The sequence below is a fragment of the Acipenser ruthenus genome, chromosome 5, assembly GCF_902713425.1.
Source record: "Acipenser ruthenus chromosome 5, fAciRut3.2 maternal haplotype, whole genome shotgun sequence".
Classification (NCBI taxonomy): domain Eukaryota; kingdom Metazoa; phylum Chordata; class Actinopteri; order Acipenseriformes; family Acipenseridae; genus Acipenser; species Acipenser ruthenus.
The window spans coordinates 14,949,373-14,968,362 of NC_081193.1; the positions used below are offsets into that span (position 1 = coordinate 14,949,373).

The 18,990-nt window shown below is 36.1% G+C and overlaps 1 protein-coding gene across 6 annotated transcripts in view; it reads right to left on the reverse strand.

The window, feature by feature from the left end:
* LOC117402845 (dystrobrevin beta) overlaps positions 1-18,990 on the reverse strand; it is a 143,943-nt gene that overhangs the window by 52,564 nt on the left and 72,389 nt on the right. For all 6 annotated transcript variants that reach the window (XM_059023715.1, XM_059023717.1, XM_059023714.1 and 3 more), the window contains one exon: positions 803-877. In XM_059023715.1, coding sequence (XP_058879698.1) covers positions 803-877 — 75 coding nt within the window. The remainder of the gene's footprint in view (positions 1-802; positions 878-18,990) is intronic.

The window sequence follows — 18,990 nt, forward strand, 5'->3', positions numbered from 1 at the left end:
TGTCTGGATCCAGCTGATGACAGAATTGTGGACCAATCTTGTCTTTCCTGTTGATTTGCTGTCCAGTAGTTGCGAATTGAGCCTTCATTACGGTGTACTGTCACAGACATGATTTCGCTTGTCTCTAGACCAGCGTCATGCAGAAAGTATGTTTAAGTAGCTTTTTATGTTATCAGATTAGTTGTAGATTAGAATGTTAAGGGAAAAAGCCGGTATTTATGCGCGGATTGATTTAAAATTTAATTCACAGTTAAGCACTTCAACGTTCCAGCAGGCATCTATGCAAAATAGAAGCCCGCTAGATCTGGAAGCTGATTGGCTGTTCACACTCAATTGTTTTCTATTATATATATATATATATATATATATATATATATATATATATATATATATATATATATATAATCATAATTTATCTTCATAATGATATCGCAAAAGTCTACCAGAAGCTATAATAGTAGTACAGTATTTCATGTTGTCACGTTTTTCAATTTGTCAGTTTTTCATTAAGTATATGGAAAACTACAAAGCAATATGTACTTCAAAATGTTAATGTAACATAATTCAGAAAGTTGCGTTCGACTTTATGAAGCAAAATTATTAAATTCTATAGGGTGATGCAATGCTGAAACAAAAAGCCATTACACTTGTAGCAGGATTTCTAAAGCCCTCATTTGTACTTGACACAATCATATGGTTTGTTACAGAATTTTAACAGGTCCCGAATACACAGTTATTCCAGCTGGTCATCCACAACCAAATTAAAAAAACAAATGAAATACATTTAGGCCTGTGCGCTTACCTTTTTGTTGGGGTAGGTGCCCCGGAAGACATTACCATGGTGTCATTCATATTATTAGGCAAGGGTCTTGAAGGGCTGGAAGAGAAACAATAAAGAACGTGGAGAAGCATTGTTTTATGCGGAGAAGCATAAGGTTCACAACCAGACACATTGTCTGGTTACTCCGAATTCCAGTTCAATGACTGCAGATATCTTATTGTAACATCCTTTCTTTAATGCAACCGGTCAGTCGGATATGCAGTTGAATAAGCTGAACTCAAGCAGAAAGCATTCATGGTACCATAGACAATACAACAGAGAAGAAAATAATTGCATCAGGCTTTTATTAAGGCAGGTTTTGAGGATATTTTGAACCAGCTTAAAAGCCAATGTTGCTTTCCCATTGAAAAACAACAAACCTATTAAGCACCAGATAATTACATTCACACTCAAATTACAGCTAAAATTAGCAGTGTTATTTAATGCGTTGAAAAATAAATACATTAGAAAACAGCTATTCAAAAATTGAATGTATCGATGCAGCCAGCGCTTCAGATAAGCTGCATAATGGGTGTTTTACGCATTGAAAAAATATGAATTACAGTGTACAAGATATTTAAATTTAATGAGTAAAGATATCCAAAGCAAGTTTGCATGCTATCAAGCTTCTTGTACTTCGTTGGTTCCCGGCGTCTCAATTGTCAATTGTGAATATACTGCATGTGTTAGCTAGAGAATGAATCACAGAAATGCCGGGACAGCTACAGATAATAAGTCTGTTTTTTATTTATTTATTTTTAAAGTGAGTACAGTTGAATCCACTCTCTTGCAATGTGTGTTTCTGGCTGGTGAATAAGGGACTGGATTCTTGATCCTCGGTACCGTCTTAGTCCCCCTCAACCTAACCTATAAATTTACCTGTCTGTCAACTGAATTTTTGGACAGTAAATCTGTACAATGAATACAATATTCTGTGCTTGGAGCAAGTCGGGATGCTTTATATTGCTATGGCAAGGCGATCAATAAGGAATACAATATTATTGTTTCTTTATAAAAAATATACTATGTGCATGAAGGTCTTTTGTTAAGCATAAAAGTATGTATAGTATTTATTGAAAGTACTCATGTTCCATTTTACTCACATAGGGTCCTATTTAGCAACATTTGAAAACCCCTATGGCAATCGTAAAACACTTTTGCGGACCATTAGTGCACCAGAATCAGGCGCACGTGTGGGCAAACAGACTTTGCCCACCTATGTGATTTAGCAACCCGGTATGTTGGCGTTACCGCTGGACATGGGCTGAACTTTAGGAGAGAGTCCTTGTTTATATCAACAGTGTTAGCGTTTGCTTTTCAAATGACATGTAAAAAAACATGTCTAAACTGTGTGCAAATTACATGGTCGACTATAAATACTGTTGAAACTACCAGGGAAGCAGGTAAAGAAAAGAAAGAGAAAAAATGAGAACGAATGGAGTGCGCACTGGATTTCGACGTGGCCACACGAAGCGAGAGAAATTTAGAATATTTAGAAGCTATCTATCTTTTCTGAGCCTGTCTGACACACAATGTATGCTGCAAAATTTTGCCTCAACATACAAACAATCACTGACATCTGCCCCTGACCTGGAAGGAGACATGCGGAGAGCACACTGTTTTTCTGTAGCACTAAGGGTACTCGCTGCACTAACATTTTATGCCACTAGCTCGTTCCAATGTACTGTGAGTTACTGTAAAGCCATAAATATTTGCGACCAAAATATATGGCGAATCACACCCATTAAACCTGTTTTGCTCCAGAAATGTTGGCTATCTGTTGCAATATGAGAGACAGGGACTTAGTCTCTAAGTCGCCTTGGCGTCTGCTAAATAAACAAATAATAATAATAATAATAGACAAAGTATGTATTGTTCGTGGAATTTGATTTCATGACAAAAATGTGTGTTTTCATACATGAAAAACGCATAATAAAAGTTGCAAATATTTATGGCTTTACAGTGTATTGCAGACATGGGCCAGTCAGCTGTGCAGTGTGAGATGTACCTGTAGCTTTAGTAAAGCAGGCAGGAGAATTCATCCACTTCCCTGTCTCTCACGAGCTGCAACAAAATACAAGCAGGGTTTGCTTGTGAGGTATGGATTTCCTGGTGTCCTGGAAGCCATCGACTGCACACATGTGCAGCTATGCGCACCAACACAAAATAGGTACTTTTACATAAATCTAAGGGGATTCTGTCAACGTGCAAGTAGTGTGTGATGCCAACAACTGCATGCCTCGTTTATCCTCACTAATTCGCAGGTGGCAGCTGTGTTTCAGCGGGATGACAGTCTGAGAGGCTGGTTGATAGGGGACAACGGGTATCCACTGAAGCGGTGGCTACTGAGACTGCTGCTCAACCCCACAACCCCTGCCGAACAGAGGCATAACCGTACCTTTAAATGTGCTCGTATTGTAATTGAGTGAACATTTGGAATCCTCAAAATGTGATTCCGATGTTTGGATGTCTCTGGGGGAACACTACAGTACACTCCTCAGAAGGTTAGCAATGTCATCCTGGCTGGTTGTGTTTTACATAACATAGCTCTCCATAATGGATGTGATGTTGAACTTACAGAGGAAAGATTACAGGGTTTGAGGGAAGCAGATGCTGAACCTGAAGCCCCAGTGGTGCAAGTGCCAGGCAGGAGAGACAAAGCCTTATATACTACTTTTTATTTTGTAAGTATTCACTCTCCACCTCCAGGCTGCTAAAAAAAAAAAATGTAGCCTTGCTTGAGGGGCTTGGTCATCCTCCTCACTTGGGCTGCTGGACATTTTACATTTTTTTGCATTTTTGTCTCCTTTTTTTGTGTTTCAAAATGCCATCCGTTCGCTATCTCAGATGCACAGGTGCTCTTAAAGGGAAAGCTGAATCCTTATTGGTTGCAACCTTACTCCCCCACTCCCCATTTAATGCTGCAGGTGCCATACTAAACCTCCCATCTGTGAATAAATACTTTTTTCTTGAGCTGTTGCTATAAAGCATTTGTAACCTAATGCAAACCTGGGTATGTTGGCATGAAAAACAAAATTAACATATTTTTTGTAAACCATTACAAATTCACCCAACTGCACATATCATGAATATTTGAGTGAAGCTTGGTCTTTGAAGTATATATTTTGTAGAATGTAGAACTATAAGCATAAATTGCTGCTTGCACAACTTAATTACTTCATTGAATCATCTGCTTTCAAAATGTAATTTACTGCATAAAATTAAAAGTGCTAATCAATTCTTAAATAAAGTTATTGGTATAGTAGTTCAAAACAAATTATGGACAGTATTCAGGTACATAAACATGATGAAGTAAACATGCTCTGCAAAACCATACCCTGCTGACAACATAAACACAGAACATATCATCCATTGCTTGTCAACAGATTTGCAAAGGCCTTTACAATATGTAATTCAACACTTTTCAAGCAAGATTTACATTTAAAAAAAAAAATCATCACCCAACACCTTGAGGAACACCAAAACTAAGTAACCACATTCGGTAAGTTGGCACCATTTTGTTTTAGGTATGAGTATGTTTGACAGCTAATGTTAATCAGCAAAAAACACCACTGTCTGTTTACAACAGCAAGCTATAAAATACAATCATAAAAATAGCAAAATATATTTCCTAGAAGTGCAAGTTCCGTTTTAATTTCACATAGTTGATAATGCTGTAGTTAAACCAGAACACAGGGCTGTTCTGAACAATATCCCATTATAACAATTATTCAACAGTTTCTTATTCATGCAAAACAAACACTTCAACCACAAGCAATTCCTCAATGTCATAGTCTCACTGTATTAGACTTTCACCAACATTAAGTTGCAAAGTAAAACTGCATGGACATTTACCTTAAGTCAGATGTTTGTTTTTTTTCCCCAAATATTTTGGAGAAAAAAAAATAAACAACAGTATTTGACATTCTATCACATCATTACACATTTAATCTTACACGCAAGTCAGATATTTTTGCATTGAAGTTATAAACCTAGGTATTCATTGACAGGATTTTGCTTTTGTTCTACACGTACACACTCAGCAAAGAGCAAAGATCACTGAAACAAGAACAGGGAACTTACTAACCTGCTTGAATTGAAGAGACGTTGTTAATCTACCACAAAACTGTACCTCCAACCTTTTGAGCTCTGTGCCAAATGTCTCTCCGACTCACTGTCTACAGAATGAGCATCTTAATGCACTACATTGCTGCTGTATCTTAGGAAACAGAACAGTCACATGGTCCCATAAAAAAGGCAGTCACATGACATTTCAGCCAATAGCATTTCTCATGTTTGCTAGGACAGTAACTGACTCACCAGCTAGGCTTGGTGTACTGTATCAATCTTTTAATTATTTGTTTTGATCAACATGATTTATATTACTCTGAACACTACTACTTCTATAAATCCTTAAAATGCACCTGAAATAGTGTGATGCAGTTCAATGCTGTTTTGCTCATTTGGCTCACAGGGGGACACAGGCAAGCAGATTTGAGGAGGTTTAAGATTGTGTCCCTACAGGTACAGTACCTGAACACTTGTGCAATAACCAAGCAAACTGACACTGTACATGAGTAAACCGGCAGCTATTATCATTACCATCAACAGAGCAGGCATGTACTCTTCCTGTGTTACTAAACCTTTTTTTCCCAGTCCAAGCTTCTATTTTTAACAAATGGACAACACAAATAAGTTATTTTCAGTTTTGTCAGAAACAAAAATGCACTTTCAAAAGTACTTATAATGCATTGCAAATCTAGCATGCTTAATAGCAAAATACTTAAAGCAATCTGAAATCAATCTTGATACAGGGTTTATATTCCTTGCAAATATCTAACACCAGAAATAAAGTACTCCCCTACATTGGCAAGGATCCTTATAAACCGACACTTTACATACAGTAGTACTGCCTTTCACTTTTATTGCAAAATGCATTACAAATGCTTCTACTGTTTTTCAATAAAAATGGCAAGAGCATGTGAAGGACATTTACACTCCTCCAGCTGCTGTCAAACAAATCCTTCACCCTTCACAGCTCCTCACCAATACAGAAATCTCATTTCTGGAGCTGGTACGGTGCAGCACGAGTTATCATGACCTCTCTGGCAGCTGACATAGCAGGGAAACTGTGTAAAGAACACTTCAGCCCTCCAGCACACAGCGCAGCAGCGTTTGCCAAACCTGTGTGTGTGTGTGTGTGTGTGTGTGTAAAACATCTGTGCAAATTAACTTTTAATGTGCAGCTTTTTACAGAGCTATATAAACCCCTTTGAAACTTAAAAGATATAGCTTAACTATTCTCTGTAGCAATCCAGTCCAGCTTTTTTGGCACAAGTCATTCGTATGGTATTCAAGTATCTGTATTGACAAGTACAGATACAATTATCAGTCAACTTGTTTAGGCAGAATAAATATAAAATCCCTTTTAAATTTCATCACTAAGAATGATAATTGATTTTGGTCAACATACTGCATTGTGAATTACATTTTTAATGAAAATGAAATAGCTTGTGTTTACGCTAATAATAACCGGCAAACTCAAAAGGAATTAGTAACAGAAAATGCAAAAAAAAACTATGTTTGTTTTTGCACTTATGGTGCAAAAGTAGCCACAACCTACATTTAGTGAACTTCCCAATTATACTGAACACCAAGATGAAATTAAAAAGTTAAATATGTACCTCAGATAAACTCTCAGTAAGCAGAAGATCAGTGCATCATACACTGAATCATTTACTCTGCTTTTGTTTTTTGTTTTTGTTTATCAATTTTGGTTTATTTCCAGAGATAAACTATCTCTATGCAATAGTGCCAAATACAGTTTTTGTTTTGTTTTGCTTCAAAACATGATTGACAAGCCTAACATGGCAGATACAAATTATTAGGATTAAAACTCTTGAGTAAAACATCTTTGTGTGAAATTGGAAATTTGATTTTGCAGGTACAGTGGATATGTGAGACATTAAACTTCACTGAAAACACCAATGAGGAACATGCTCAGCACATAGGACAGCTGCTTTGACTTAATCTGTGTTCTGAAGAGGTTGAATACCAATCTGCTTGTCCTTGTAGAGGATGTTACCTATGCTGTACACAGAGTTGAATTGGAAATGAAAAAAATAAAAATCATTTGTAAAGCTTTTGCAATATTTTGAAAGGTAAAAGGTACACAGAATGCATATGACCCTTTCAACTCCTTAATTAGATGGGTAAATAGTACCGGTGCAAAAACAGTTTGCATAAAAAATGTACAGAAAAGGGAAAAAGCTACATAACGTTTGAATGCACCCTCAATTTAGATCAATAGTCCTCCCAAAAAAATAAATGTTGAGGGCCATAACATTAAAGAGCCAGTATCACGGCCATATAAGGTTTAACAATACCTGGAAGACATATTGGATCTTACTATGTGGTATCCTACCTTCCCAGATCAATTGAAATTACTTTCAATACTTTTTTGGAATAATGAAGTGTTTCAGGCAACTCTGATCTACCCTATAGCTTGGTGGTATGGCTTAAATTTTTTGACTGCAGTCTCAGAATTAATGTCTTCATTTGCTCCAGTCAAGTAGCACAGGGGGCACCCCGATGATAGCTTCACTCGAGAGTTCCCCCCCAAACAGTAGTTATAGTTACAGACAGCAGCTGCTCACGTTGCTAGGGTATGGTCTGGTGTCACATGCAGGAGTGTCATCTGGGATGAATGGACTCAATCCTTTTTAGACATGGTTCATTTTTGTATTCTAGACACCATTACAATGGCATTTATAAAAATATTGGTAAAATGCCTATTGCAACAGTACTTGTATGCAGTAAATTAAATACCAAGACTGCTCTGGTTGTGAGCTGAGGTCAGTCCCAGTGTTCGGGTCTCATCCTGCATTCTGTTCCAGATGCCTGTCATTCTGGCACTTTACGTAGACTATTTATTAATTCATTCACACATTCATGGTTATGTCACGGTGACATTAGCACTCTGGTGGCTGGAATTAATCCAGGATATAAAATAAAAAAAAATTCGCTCCAACAAGGATTTGGGTCTCTTTGAAACTTTGAAACTATTGTAAAATCAGCACCAGCTGCCTACACCCGTTTTTGTGGGGAATATAAACTCCATAGCGCTTAACTGGCTATCTGTGTGTCGGGTCTACATTATAAAAGGGCAAATGAATGGGAGTGAAGTGAAATCTTTCACAGTGTGTACAGCACTATGAAGTTTAAACATGATACTGGAGCTTTAAATACAAAAGACTGGAGCTCGACAGCACGGTACTATAATTACCTTTATTTCCCATCATGTAAAATTACACATTCCCATTACACAAGTCACAAAATCTTGATTTAAACTGCTCAGTGTCACACATGCTGCAGATCTGAATGCTGGTTGAAGTGGTTGCTCTTCAAGCTATTTTCTATATATAGTCTGCAGGCCATATTATGAAGATTACTGATGTAGACAGTGTGACATAAAACACTACAGGCATACATAAATATCACATACAAAACAGGCTTAGAGAATTCCTTTATGAAACAGGAGTGAATCAATTGTGGCACTTCATGATCTCAATAATTTCTAGAGATGTAAATAATCTGCAGTGTCTGTACTGTAGTTGCAGCCGCAATTGAAAACACACATCAGCGAACTCATAAACACTGAAGTTTTCCAAAGTACATGGCATTTACAACATCTCGTGATTAGGGCCTGCAGTTTCTACTTACCTCTAATTTAGTCCTACAGACACACAAAGTCAGTTTGTCATTTCTTTATGACAAACTACAGATTAACGCTACTGGCATTTAACTGGTATCACATTCTTTAAATTTACATCCTGGTAGATTGATTTTAAGAAGTGTATTTACCGATTTATTTTCTAACATTTCAGAGGATTCAGAAGCACAACAAATTTGAGTTTTATTACCTTACCTAAAAAATCATAAAATGTTACATAATCTGCTGACCCTGTACAACAATCCAATTTTCTTGCAACGTTGTACACACGTGTAATTTTACCATTGTAAATGTAATTAGAATTGAAACACTGTATGTCTACCATGATCACCTAATTATTATTTAGTACAATATGGGAATAGAAAATAAAAGAAAATGATATGGAAATAGTGATACTACAAAAGCACTTGTAGTAAAAAAATAAAATTAAAAATAAATTAAAAAAACTGTAAAGAGGTAGATTAAGAACCAAGAAGCTATCCTGTGCTTGACATAAATGGCATAATGGCCATAATTGTATCTCATTCTTATGTTTATAATTAGCCAGTAGTTAATGTGTTACAGCAATCACTTAATTATTCTTTAGATCAGCTGACCTGAGTCTACAGACACCCTGAGGCATAGGACTGAACTGCAGGTTAGTCAGCTCGTGTAAATTCTGGCATGAATTTCTCAAAGCCCCACTCATGACAGAGAAAGATGTCTGCACATGTAATTTATAGTCCTGACCTTGAAAAAAATGAAGGTCAAAGATTTAATAACCTGTTCCTCTGCTAAGTGAGAAATGTTTGTATAGCAAGCAGAGAATACTTACACGACTTAAACTATACAACTTAAACTACCAGGAAATAGCTACCAATCTATAGTTACATACATCCCCCACCTTCCTGGAAACCTTTGGGAAGTCAATGGACAACTGTGAGAAGTCAGGTTGATTGACTTACAGGGAGGTTTGGTTAGCGGAAAGTTTCCTTTCTACCCACTAAAATCCACTTCCTGTCAAGAAAGCGGTTGATCAACCTGCCCAATTTTTTTTTTTCCATTGACTAATCAATTCCTGATTGAGAAAGTTAAACCTTATATTGGGAATATAAATGTTAACAACCAATATGATTATTGGTCAAAGTCAAATGATCTCTCAGTCACACTCACTGTCAGGCCAATTAAAAAACTGCAATACGGAAATGATGGCTAGTGTTCATCTCCTTTCCACGAGTACATAAAATGCCATTGGGTTAGTCATAGCTAATGTGTGTATCAAACTGAATGTAATGTTCTGAAACTTTCATCTACCGGTACACCTTTCTAAGTTTCTAGTATCTTGTTCATAGTTAATCTCGATCCACTAAGGGAACACTGGTTTCACATAAAATAAAAAACCATAAAAAAATACATATTACCATCCCATAAACTTAGCATAGCAATCAATTCATTTTTCAAGATTCTTATGAATTAACGCTATGAATCCATTTTAAAAGCAAGCAGGTAAAAGACAAGATTTTTTTTCGTTGCTTGAAATGACCACAGATAAACTGCAACTTTAAGACTGCCCACAACTACTGAACTAAAGTATCTTAGTTTAAAAAAAAATAATAATAATTTAAACCACTGTACTCAAAGATGAACGAAAATGTCATCTGTTACCATAGAACAGCGGTTCTCAAACTTCACTGGAATCGCTGCACTGTGTGTTTCCAACACTTTTCATCAGAATACTGTCAATTGTTTGATATTTATAAAGCAACTTTTTGAACTCCCTTCACAACAAAAATCACAGAGACTACGCATCCCGCTGACATGGCAAGATGGTTGCTAGGTAATTAAAAATAATTATACATTAACACACCTAATTCTTAAACTAAAATGTTTTTATTTTAATTTCGCAGGCATTAGACACATAACTTTGTTTTGACCGGGCCATCTTTACACTCCTCCCTTTTCTATTATGACACCAGCTGCTGTGCTCCGCGTACGAACACAGGAAATCGACAGCTTGAGACTAGTTTGATAGATGAGTTTTACCCTTTTGCTGCTAGGGCTTTATGAACTCTCATTTTATTCAAGCCGTTAGTGGTATGTGAGGGGGAGATTAACTGTGGGACAGGCCAGATAGAAATCCAGAAAGTGAGTCCGAGGAACAGCGGCTTGAATAACATCTGGTACTGCATGGAAATATCTTTCCAGGGGTGTCAATTAGTTTTTTTTTTTTTTGGGGGGGGGGGGGGGGGGGTTACAGGCAAGAACCTAGTATACTAAATATACATGTTTGGTATCCCTGCAAAACTTAGAACCTGCACAATTGTGGAACTAAATATAAAATTGTGTCATTTTTACCACTTTTTAAGTAGTTTTGCCTTTCAATATTCAAGCTTTGAATTTTTTCAGTTCTGGGACACCTGTTTCTTTCTATTTGTGGGCATGGGCATGTGGTCGCAGACTCTCTTTGCTGCTGTAGGAACTGGGCAGCATACCTGTTGGTCATGATGACCATATGCTCCAACAGGTCATCTGTGAGGAAAAGGTAAAGCTTTTGGACCTGGAGTACCAATAAAGCCTGGTATGTCCGGCTGTACATTATTGGGTGAAGGGGGAGGGGGGGTCTAATTGTACACTGGCACATACTCCCTTGGCCTCCTGGAGCATGCAGGCTGTTCCTCAGACTCACTTTCTGGCATTCTAACAGGCTCTTCCGTGGAAGAGGGGGAATCCTCTATCTCAGTGACATTACTGGGGGTGTCACTGGGGTAAAAGTAACTGCCAGAGTCAGATGGAATCAGATCAGGGTCTGACTCCAGAGTCACTGTCACTTTCCATCACCATCCTTGACAACTACTCAGTGCGCAACCATTGAAAATTTAGTTTACAGTAGTTACTGCAATATATAGCAATCAATGAAATAAACTTCACACAATAGCAAAAAAATATATAATAATAAAAAATGTGGTAATTAAATGAACAGCTACAAAAATTCTGAAAATCACTAGGATAGTGCTGGCAAGTATATACAATTATTTCACAAATAAAAAAATAAAATAAAATGTATTAGAAACTAGTTCTGGGAATTAAATGTAGTTGTAAATGTATTTACACGCTACAACAATTCTGAAATGAACTGTGACAGTGTTGGCAAATACATAACTATTTCACAAATAAAATTGTTTTAAAAATAAGATAAAAATGTATTAGAACTAATAGTAGGTATTAAATGTAGTTGTAAATGTATCTACCAGCTACAAACATTCTGAAATGAACTGGGACAGTGTTGGCAAATAACAATTATTTCACAAAAAAAGATAAACGTATTAGAACAAGTGATATAGGGAATTAATTAAATGTAGAGCAGTAAATATATTTCACAGAGCTACAAAAGTTCTGAAATGAACTGTGACAGTGTTGGCAAATATATACAAAATAATATTATAGCACAAGCATTTCACACCAAAAAAAAAATAATAATAAAAAATAATATTATATATATATATATATATATATATATATATATATATATATATATATATATATATTGTAAGACAGCAGGGAGGGGGTTAAAGCCTACCTGAAGAAAAAACATGTGCGGAATGCACATTTGTGTAATTTAATTGTTTTGCTTTATTGTTTTATTTAATTTATTAATGGTTTTATTAATTATCCCCTGCACCTGGTAATTATTGTTAAATTAGAACCAGGTGCAGGGTATTTAAAGAGGGCAGTCAGTTTGCTCAGGGCTGCTAAGGAGAAGGAGGCAGAAAGGAGTGCTCTGCTTCCTGGCAGTCGCGAGGTAAAAAAGTATGTTGCATTAAACCTGTGTGGTTTTTGTTTAAGGTGTTTGGCAGGTAAACGGTTTACCCGTCCTGCGAGTGAGTCAGGGACCTGCCTGTCTAGTTAGTGCTCGTAAAGAGCTAGGTGTTTATTTTGTGTGTTTTGTTTTGTTTGGTGTTCATTAAAAAAAATAGCGCCAACGCGCTTGAAAAATCAATTTCTGGTGTCTGGGTCAAGTTTTTAAAGGGGCAACGAACCCGTGTGAGGTGCAATCTTATTACTATATATATATATATTAGAATTCTGAAAAGAACTCTGACCTCTGAACACTCAAAAAGAGCTGTACAAAATACAGAAATGTATTCAGATCTATTTATTGAATAATTAATTATTTTTAAGTAATTTGATTCCTTCAGTGTTATAGCAATCTCGATCACACCACAGCACAGTGATGAAAGATTAGCTAGTTTCCAGACAGTAACTGAATTCCACACAAAACAAAAAGGTGAAATCTTATAGGCCAGTTTTTATTGATGGAGTGTTTGGTACACCATTCACATACTGTAAAGCCATAAATATTTGCAAACCTTTTACTGTACCGGTACGTATTTCGTATTTTAAAAAAAAACGTGCAAACATTTTTTACACGAATATCAAATTCCACTAACAATATGTACTTTGTATATTGCAACAGGTCGCCAACATTTCATGAACAAAATAGGTTTTATGGGTGTAATTCACCAAATATTTATGGATTTACAGTATTTCGAAAGACACTGAACCCTCCCACACACGTCCTAAAATGTTATACGAGATTGATCATTCACAGCCTGCAGGACAATGCCTTTGATATACATCACGGTCGGTACAATATAGGGCACCCTGCAGCAATCAAGAGCGATTGTTTAGTTCTGAAAATAACTGTTGAAAATAAGATTGAGTTTGTCTAAACAGTTCCTTGGATCCTCTAAACGTTGTAGCCATCACGAGCTGATCAGATCAAAGCACGATCTGCAATATAATACAGACTTTAGTTTGCTGACTCAACTTCCTGGATTCCAGTCTGAATAACACGGATAACTCCTATAGGCTAATTTAGACATCATTCACCCATGGTTTAAATGACGTAACTGATCAACCATTCACATATTTCTAGAGAGTAAACCCTCCCACACACTCTGTGAAATTTTTGAAACTATTGGTTATTCACAGTCTGCAGGACAGTGCAATATATGGGAGGACGTACGATGTACATCCCCTAGCACTTTAGGAGTATATTTTTAGGACGTACGTCCCCAAGCACTGAAGGGGTTAAAAAGTGTGTCTGAAATTCGAAGGTATACGGTACTCCAAACAACTACTGTCCTTACTCCAAATACTTTAATTTCACTTGGTGGTAGTGTAGTCCATTTACCTGCCACCACACATTAAATTCACTACCTGTGATAGCAATTATTAAACAGCTGTAAATAAATTAAAAACCTACTTCTGTTGAAAGCATACACACTTTATGCCTCGTATAGATTTTCCTCTTCATGTATATTCACTCTCCTCTCAGCTTTCCTTACTCAATACTACTTAATTATATATCCATAGGATACATTTTGACACACTCAGCAACACAGGACACTTCTGAAATATTTATCAGTACAAATGTACTGACATTTTAAAATAAATCTTTTTTTTCACAGAAGCCCAAATCCTCTCAAATAATTCCCTTGATCTTTGCAAATGTAGATGAAAAAGCATCCAAGATTTTACAAAGCATTTATATATCAAGTAAGGGCATGCCTGCCAGTGAAATAGAATTAATAATAATTAAAATAATAATAATAATAATAATAATAATAATAATAATAATAATAATAATAATAATAATTAACCTACATGTTTTAATTCCTGTAAAACTACAGCATGGCCTTCTGTATTGCAATATATTAATTAAATGTACTTTAAACTTTCCTGTTTGTCATTGCAATAATTACTTTGTTAATTGCTTGCAAACGTTATTATTATCACTTTGAAATACAGCAGCAGATGTTTGCCACAGTGCAATGGGCACTGAATAGACCAGGTGCTCTACTCTACCATCCACTGATCTGTGGTTCACAAGATACTATATTTGTTTATAATCAAATAGGAGATTAGCACATGCTTAATGGCTTATAGAAGAGTTACTAAAATTGCAGATGTGGAACTACAGCAAAACATGGTGTCTCAATATCAACCATATGCTGTGATTCTCTTACAATTCTGGGGTGCTGCTTCATTTGTGCCAAACACACACTGAAGTTAATTATAGCCTTAAATTCAAAACACTTAATCATACGTTCCTCAGTGCGAGGAAAAACTGAGGAGTCGATGATCAACCTACAGCTATGGCCAAAGGTTTTGCATCACCCCATAGAATTAACAAATTTTGCTTCATAACGACAAATGAAACCTGCTGAAAAATGTTACATTAACACAGGGGTGCCCAAAGTTTCCAGAGCAGAAGGTTGCATAGCAAGACTACTGTGGGACTGGGGTCAAATTGCATGGATTGCAAATTTTAAGTACCCAATTCAAGTGCATATATTTGTGTTGCTAGCCATTTCAGTATTTCAGCTGAATAAATTACAAATTTAATAAATGTAAACCACTTCTTAGTATTTACTCCCTCTGTCAATAAAAAAATAAATAACTCGAGGCATTAGCATGTATTCCTGTTGCCAGTGACAACAATAACACTCAATTCAATAAATTAAAAGTATCAAATCCTTTACTACATTACTATTGTTGATAAGTCAATTTAATACATTAAAATATATATATATATATATATATATATATATATATATATATATATATATATAGGCATTTATTAACAATGCCAGCGACAATAACAGTAAATTCAAGACATTGTAAAATTAAATCATTAGTATTTATTCATGTTGTCAGTATCTATAACAAGCTATTCAATAAATTGTTAAGAATATCATTACCATCTGTACGGTATGTGGGGTGGACTAAAAACTGTGTTTTTCACTCTCCTTTAATCTACAATCGATTACTGTTGAGTCGATGGTTATTCTACATTTCCAGTCAAGTAAGTTATCTCTGGCTTGGGTTTAGTCATCGCTAATAAACCATGCTATACCCAGCCTCCACAATAATCAACTGCATCTTAAACTTAAACTAAAGAAGAGTAAATTATGTCATTATTTTCAAAAAAAATATTCCTTGCAAAGATTGTCCACCCAACTTTCCCTCTGCTCGCCCACGTACTGATCATATGCTGCATGTTTAATTTTGTAGTGGTGTTTAACATTATATTCGTTCATGACTCAAATGGACTGTTTGCTCTCCTCAATTACAAAATATTTTTCTGTCCATTGGTCTTGAAATGTTCTCCTCTTGCAAGTGCTTGCTCAGTTCATTCTTACTGTTCATTATTAAGGTTTTTTTTTTTCAAATACACATGATTGGAAATGTATTTACTTTTATTTAAAATAGTGTTTTAATTATAGTCTTTTATGCTATTTTAATGTTTTATTATGCTGTGTGTATTATGTTTTCTATAAAGCACCTTGGGGGTCTATGACATAATGTGCTATATAAATGAAATGAAATGAAATAAATAAATAAATAAAATTGTGGGCTACATATAAAGTTCAATTGGAGACACCCAAGTGGCGTAAGGGTCTAGCACTTATTACAAATCCCACTTGACTCCTGTATTCTTCCCAACAAAGGAGTTTTACACATTTGAGCACCTCACTTTTAAACTCCTTTTATTGTCTTCTCTGATTCTCTGATTATTTATCATCCCCCAAAACACAATCCTTCCTTTATCAGTGAATTTTCTGATTTTGCCTCTCTTTTCTGCACCGGTGCAGGTAGTAAAGTTCTCATCACAGAGGATTTCAACATTCATGTTGATTCTCACACTTCCATTCTGGCTCAGGATTTTTTGTTTCACTAGGACTTGCTCAATCGGTTACTTCTGCTACTCATATTCATGGTCACACATAAGATCTTCTGATTTCCCAGGGCTTAGAATTATCCAGTCTAAGTATTACTGATATTATCATTTCAGATCACTTTTTGCTTACTGCTAATCTGAATCTCTCCCCCCTCCTTGTTAACGACCTCCTTCTTAATGCTGATGAGGGTGCTCTCTCAGTACTGGTTCCTTTAGACCTTACTGCTGCGTTTGACACCATTGCCCATCAGATTATCCTGACACGTCTTGAAAATCTGGTAAATGTAAGGGGGACTGCTCTTGAATGATTCTGCTCATATTTACTGAACCGACATCAGTATGTGTCTTAAGCTGGCTAGAATTCCTCTAATGCTGACCTTGTTCATGGAGTTCCACAGGGTTCTGTCTTTGGACCTCTCCTTTTTAACATGTATATGCTGCCATTGGGTGATGCTATAAGACAACACAGAGTCCACTTCCATTCTTATGCAGACGACGCTCAGATTTATTTAAAAATGAATTCCAATACTGAAGCAGTTTTATTTGCTTCTTTGGCAGATGTAGAAATGTTGGCCATGTTAAATCTTTTTTTTTTTTTGGAAGTTTAAGTTTAGTTTCTGCAGCTGTCAACCTGCTTTCAAACTGCTTCTAAACTGCTCTACACTTTTCCACAGAACACTTCTCCCACGCTGTCGCAGTTTGGACTGCTTTGCTTTTGTGTGAGTGTCTGTGTGTGCTTTGTTAGCTCTGCCCCCTTGTCTCAGAATGGCACCGAGTTTGAATCAGCTGGCCTGAGTTTCATCTTATCATCAGAAAAAGACACATAGCTGTTTAGAATTTAAGAACTGGATCACTGCAATTCTCTTTTTGCTGGTCTTCCTATTCATTCTCTGAATTGTCTTCAGATGGTGCAAAATGCAGCGGCAAGGGTCTTGACAGACACTAGGCAGTCAGAACATATCACCCCAGTCCTTCTTTGTCTGCATTGGCTTCCTGTTCATTCTCGTGTTGCCTTCAAGGATTCTGTTGCTGACATACAAGGGTTTGCATGGTCAGGGTCCTAGCTACATTATGGACCTTCTCAGTCCTTACATCCATGGAAGACAGCTCAAATCATCAAGTTCTGGATTTCTAAAGCCTTTGGTTCCAAGATGTGTTACTCTTGGTGGGCGTAGTTTCAGCACTGTTGCCCCTTCTCTCTTGAACTCTCTGTCTGGCTGCATTCAAGACTCCACATCAGTGTTGAATTTTAAATCCACTCCTAAGATCTCGGCAACCTATTTATAGTGATCCTGTGGACTTATTCTTAAAACTTGTAATGCTTTTGTAATTATTGTTTTTATGATCTTAGGAATTGGTTTTTATTTGTATTTTACTTGTTTTTAAAATGACTGTTTATTGTTTGCTTTGTTTTATTATTACTGTTATTACTATGTTCCTGATTTTATTTTATCATATTGTGCAGCACCCTGAGACACCTTGGTGTGAAGGGTGCTATATCAAGTTAAAGTTATTATTATTATTATTATTAAGAAGAAGAACTAAGATTGGGATGAAAACGGCAACTTCTAGTAGGTTTATATCTAGACCTTAAATGATAAATAAAAATAATAATGTTCCTGTTTTCAACACAGCTGTAAACAATACAAGTTTCATCGCTGACCCTATTCTAGCAGATGTCTGGTAGAAGCTTGCTAAAGGAATGCTCAGGAGAAGGTTATGGGGTCTGTGCTGGAGAGAAATAACAGTTATAGACAGCACCATGGCAACTGACATCACATCCCATTTAAAAAGCAGAAAGCCTCTTCTGGTCTTTTAAACTGACATTCAGATGTAATGGGAAAAAAAAACTAAACAAAGCCCTACATTTTAAATTAAAATATTGTATGCAAGAAAATGAGCTCAGTGGGGTAAAGATTACAGTTTGCATGCCTCCAAATGAGCTGCAAATCACATTTAAAAGATTCATGTAGCTCTACTGAATTTTATTATCCTATAAACTAGGAAATGAGACTCCAATTTTTTATACAGGTTGACAACAGGCTATATATTACTCCAGGCACTTTATAATTAATTACTATTTTCTCGCTCAACATCTGTATTTGTAAACAGCTATATCCTGATTAAAAATAGTCAATCTTACCAGTACCTCCCTATTACTTTTTTTTTTTTGTTCTGGTCTTTAAAATTGTTAAAAAATAAAAAATAAAAAGCTTCAACATAGAAGAATCTCTTTTGATACAGTAACACAGTCAGTGTGGTCAAAAGACAGAAACATTTTGGTGGATGGCCAGTAATTTGATTATGATCAGTTAACAATACTGTGATCAGGGGAAGTTCATGTGCTTACAGTATTTGACTAGGTAAAGCGTGCAGCCATGCAATTGGCCAATAATCATCCATCACTGATCATTAGTTCAGTAGAACAAAAAAAATCCAATGAACCCAAAAATAATTGGATAGCACTGACAAGTTGGTTGTATTCTGCTACCCACCAGCGAGACTGTCTGCCTCCAAGAGTCAGAACAGAGCATTGTACAGTACAGTACAATTGGCATTTATACACAACTACACTCACTCCTTTTTCTACAAATTTGAAGTGTTATAGAATTTGATCTACTGCTTCTTGGACAGCACTATAAAGCAAGACAGATAAATACTGTATGCTGTTTTTTATACAAAATATGGTCTTTCATGTACCCTTTTTTAAAAGGG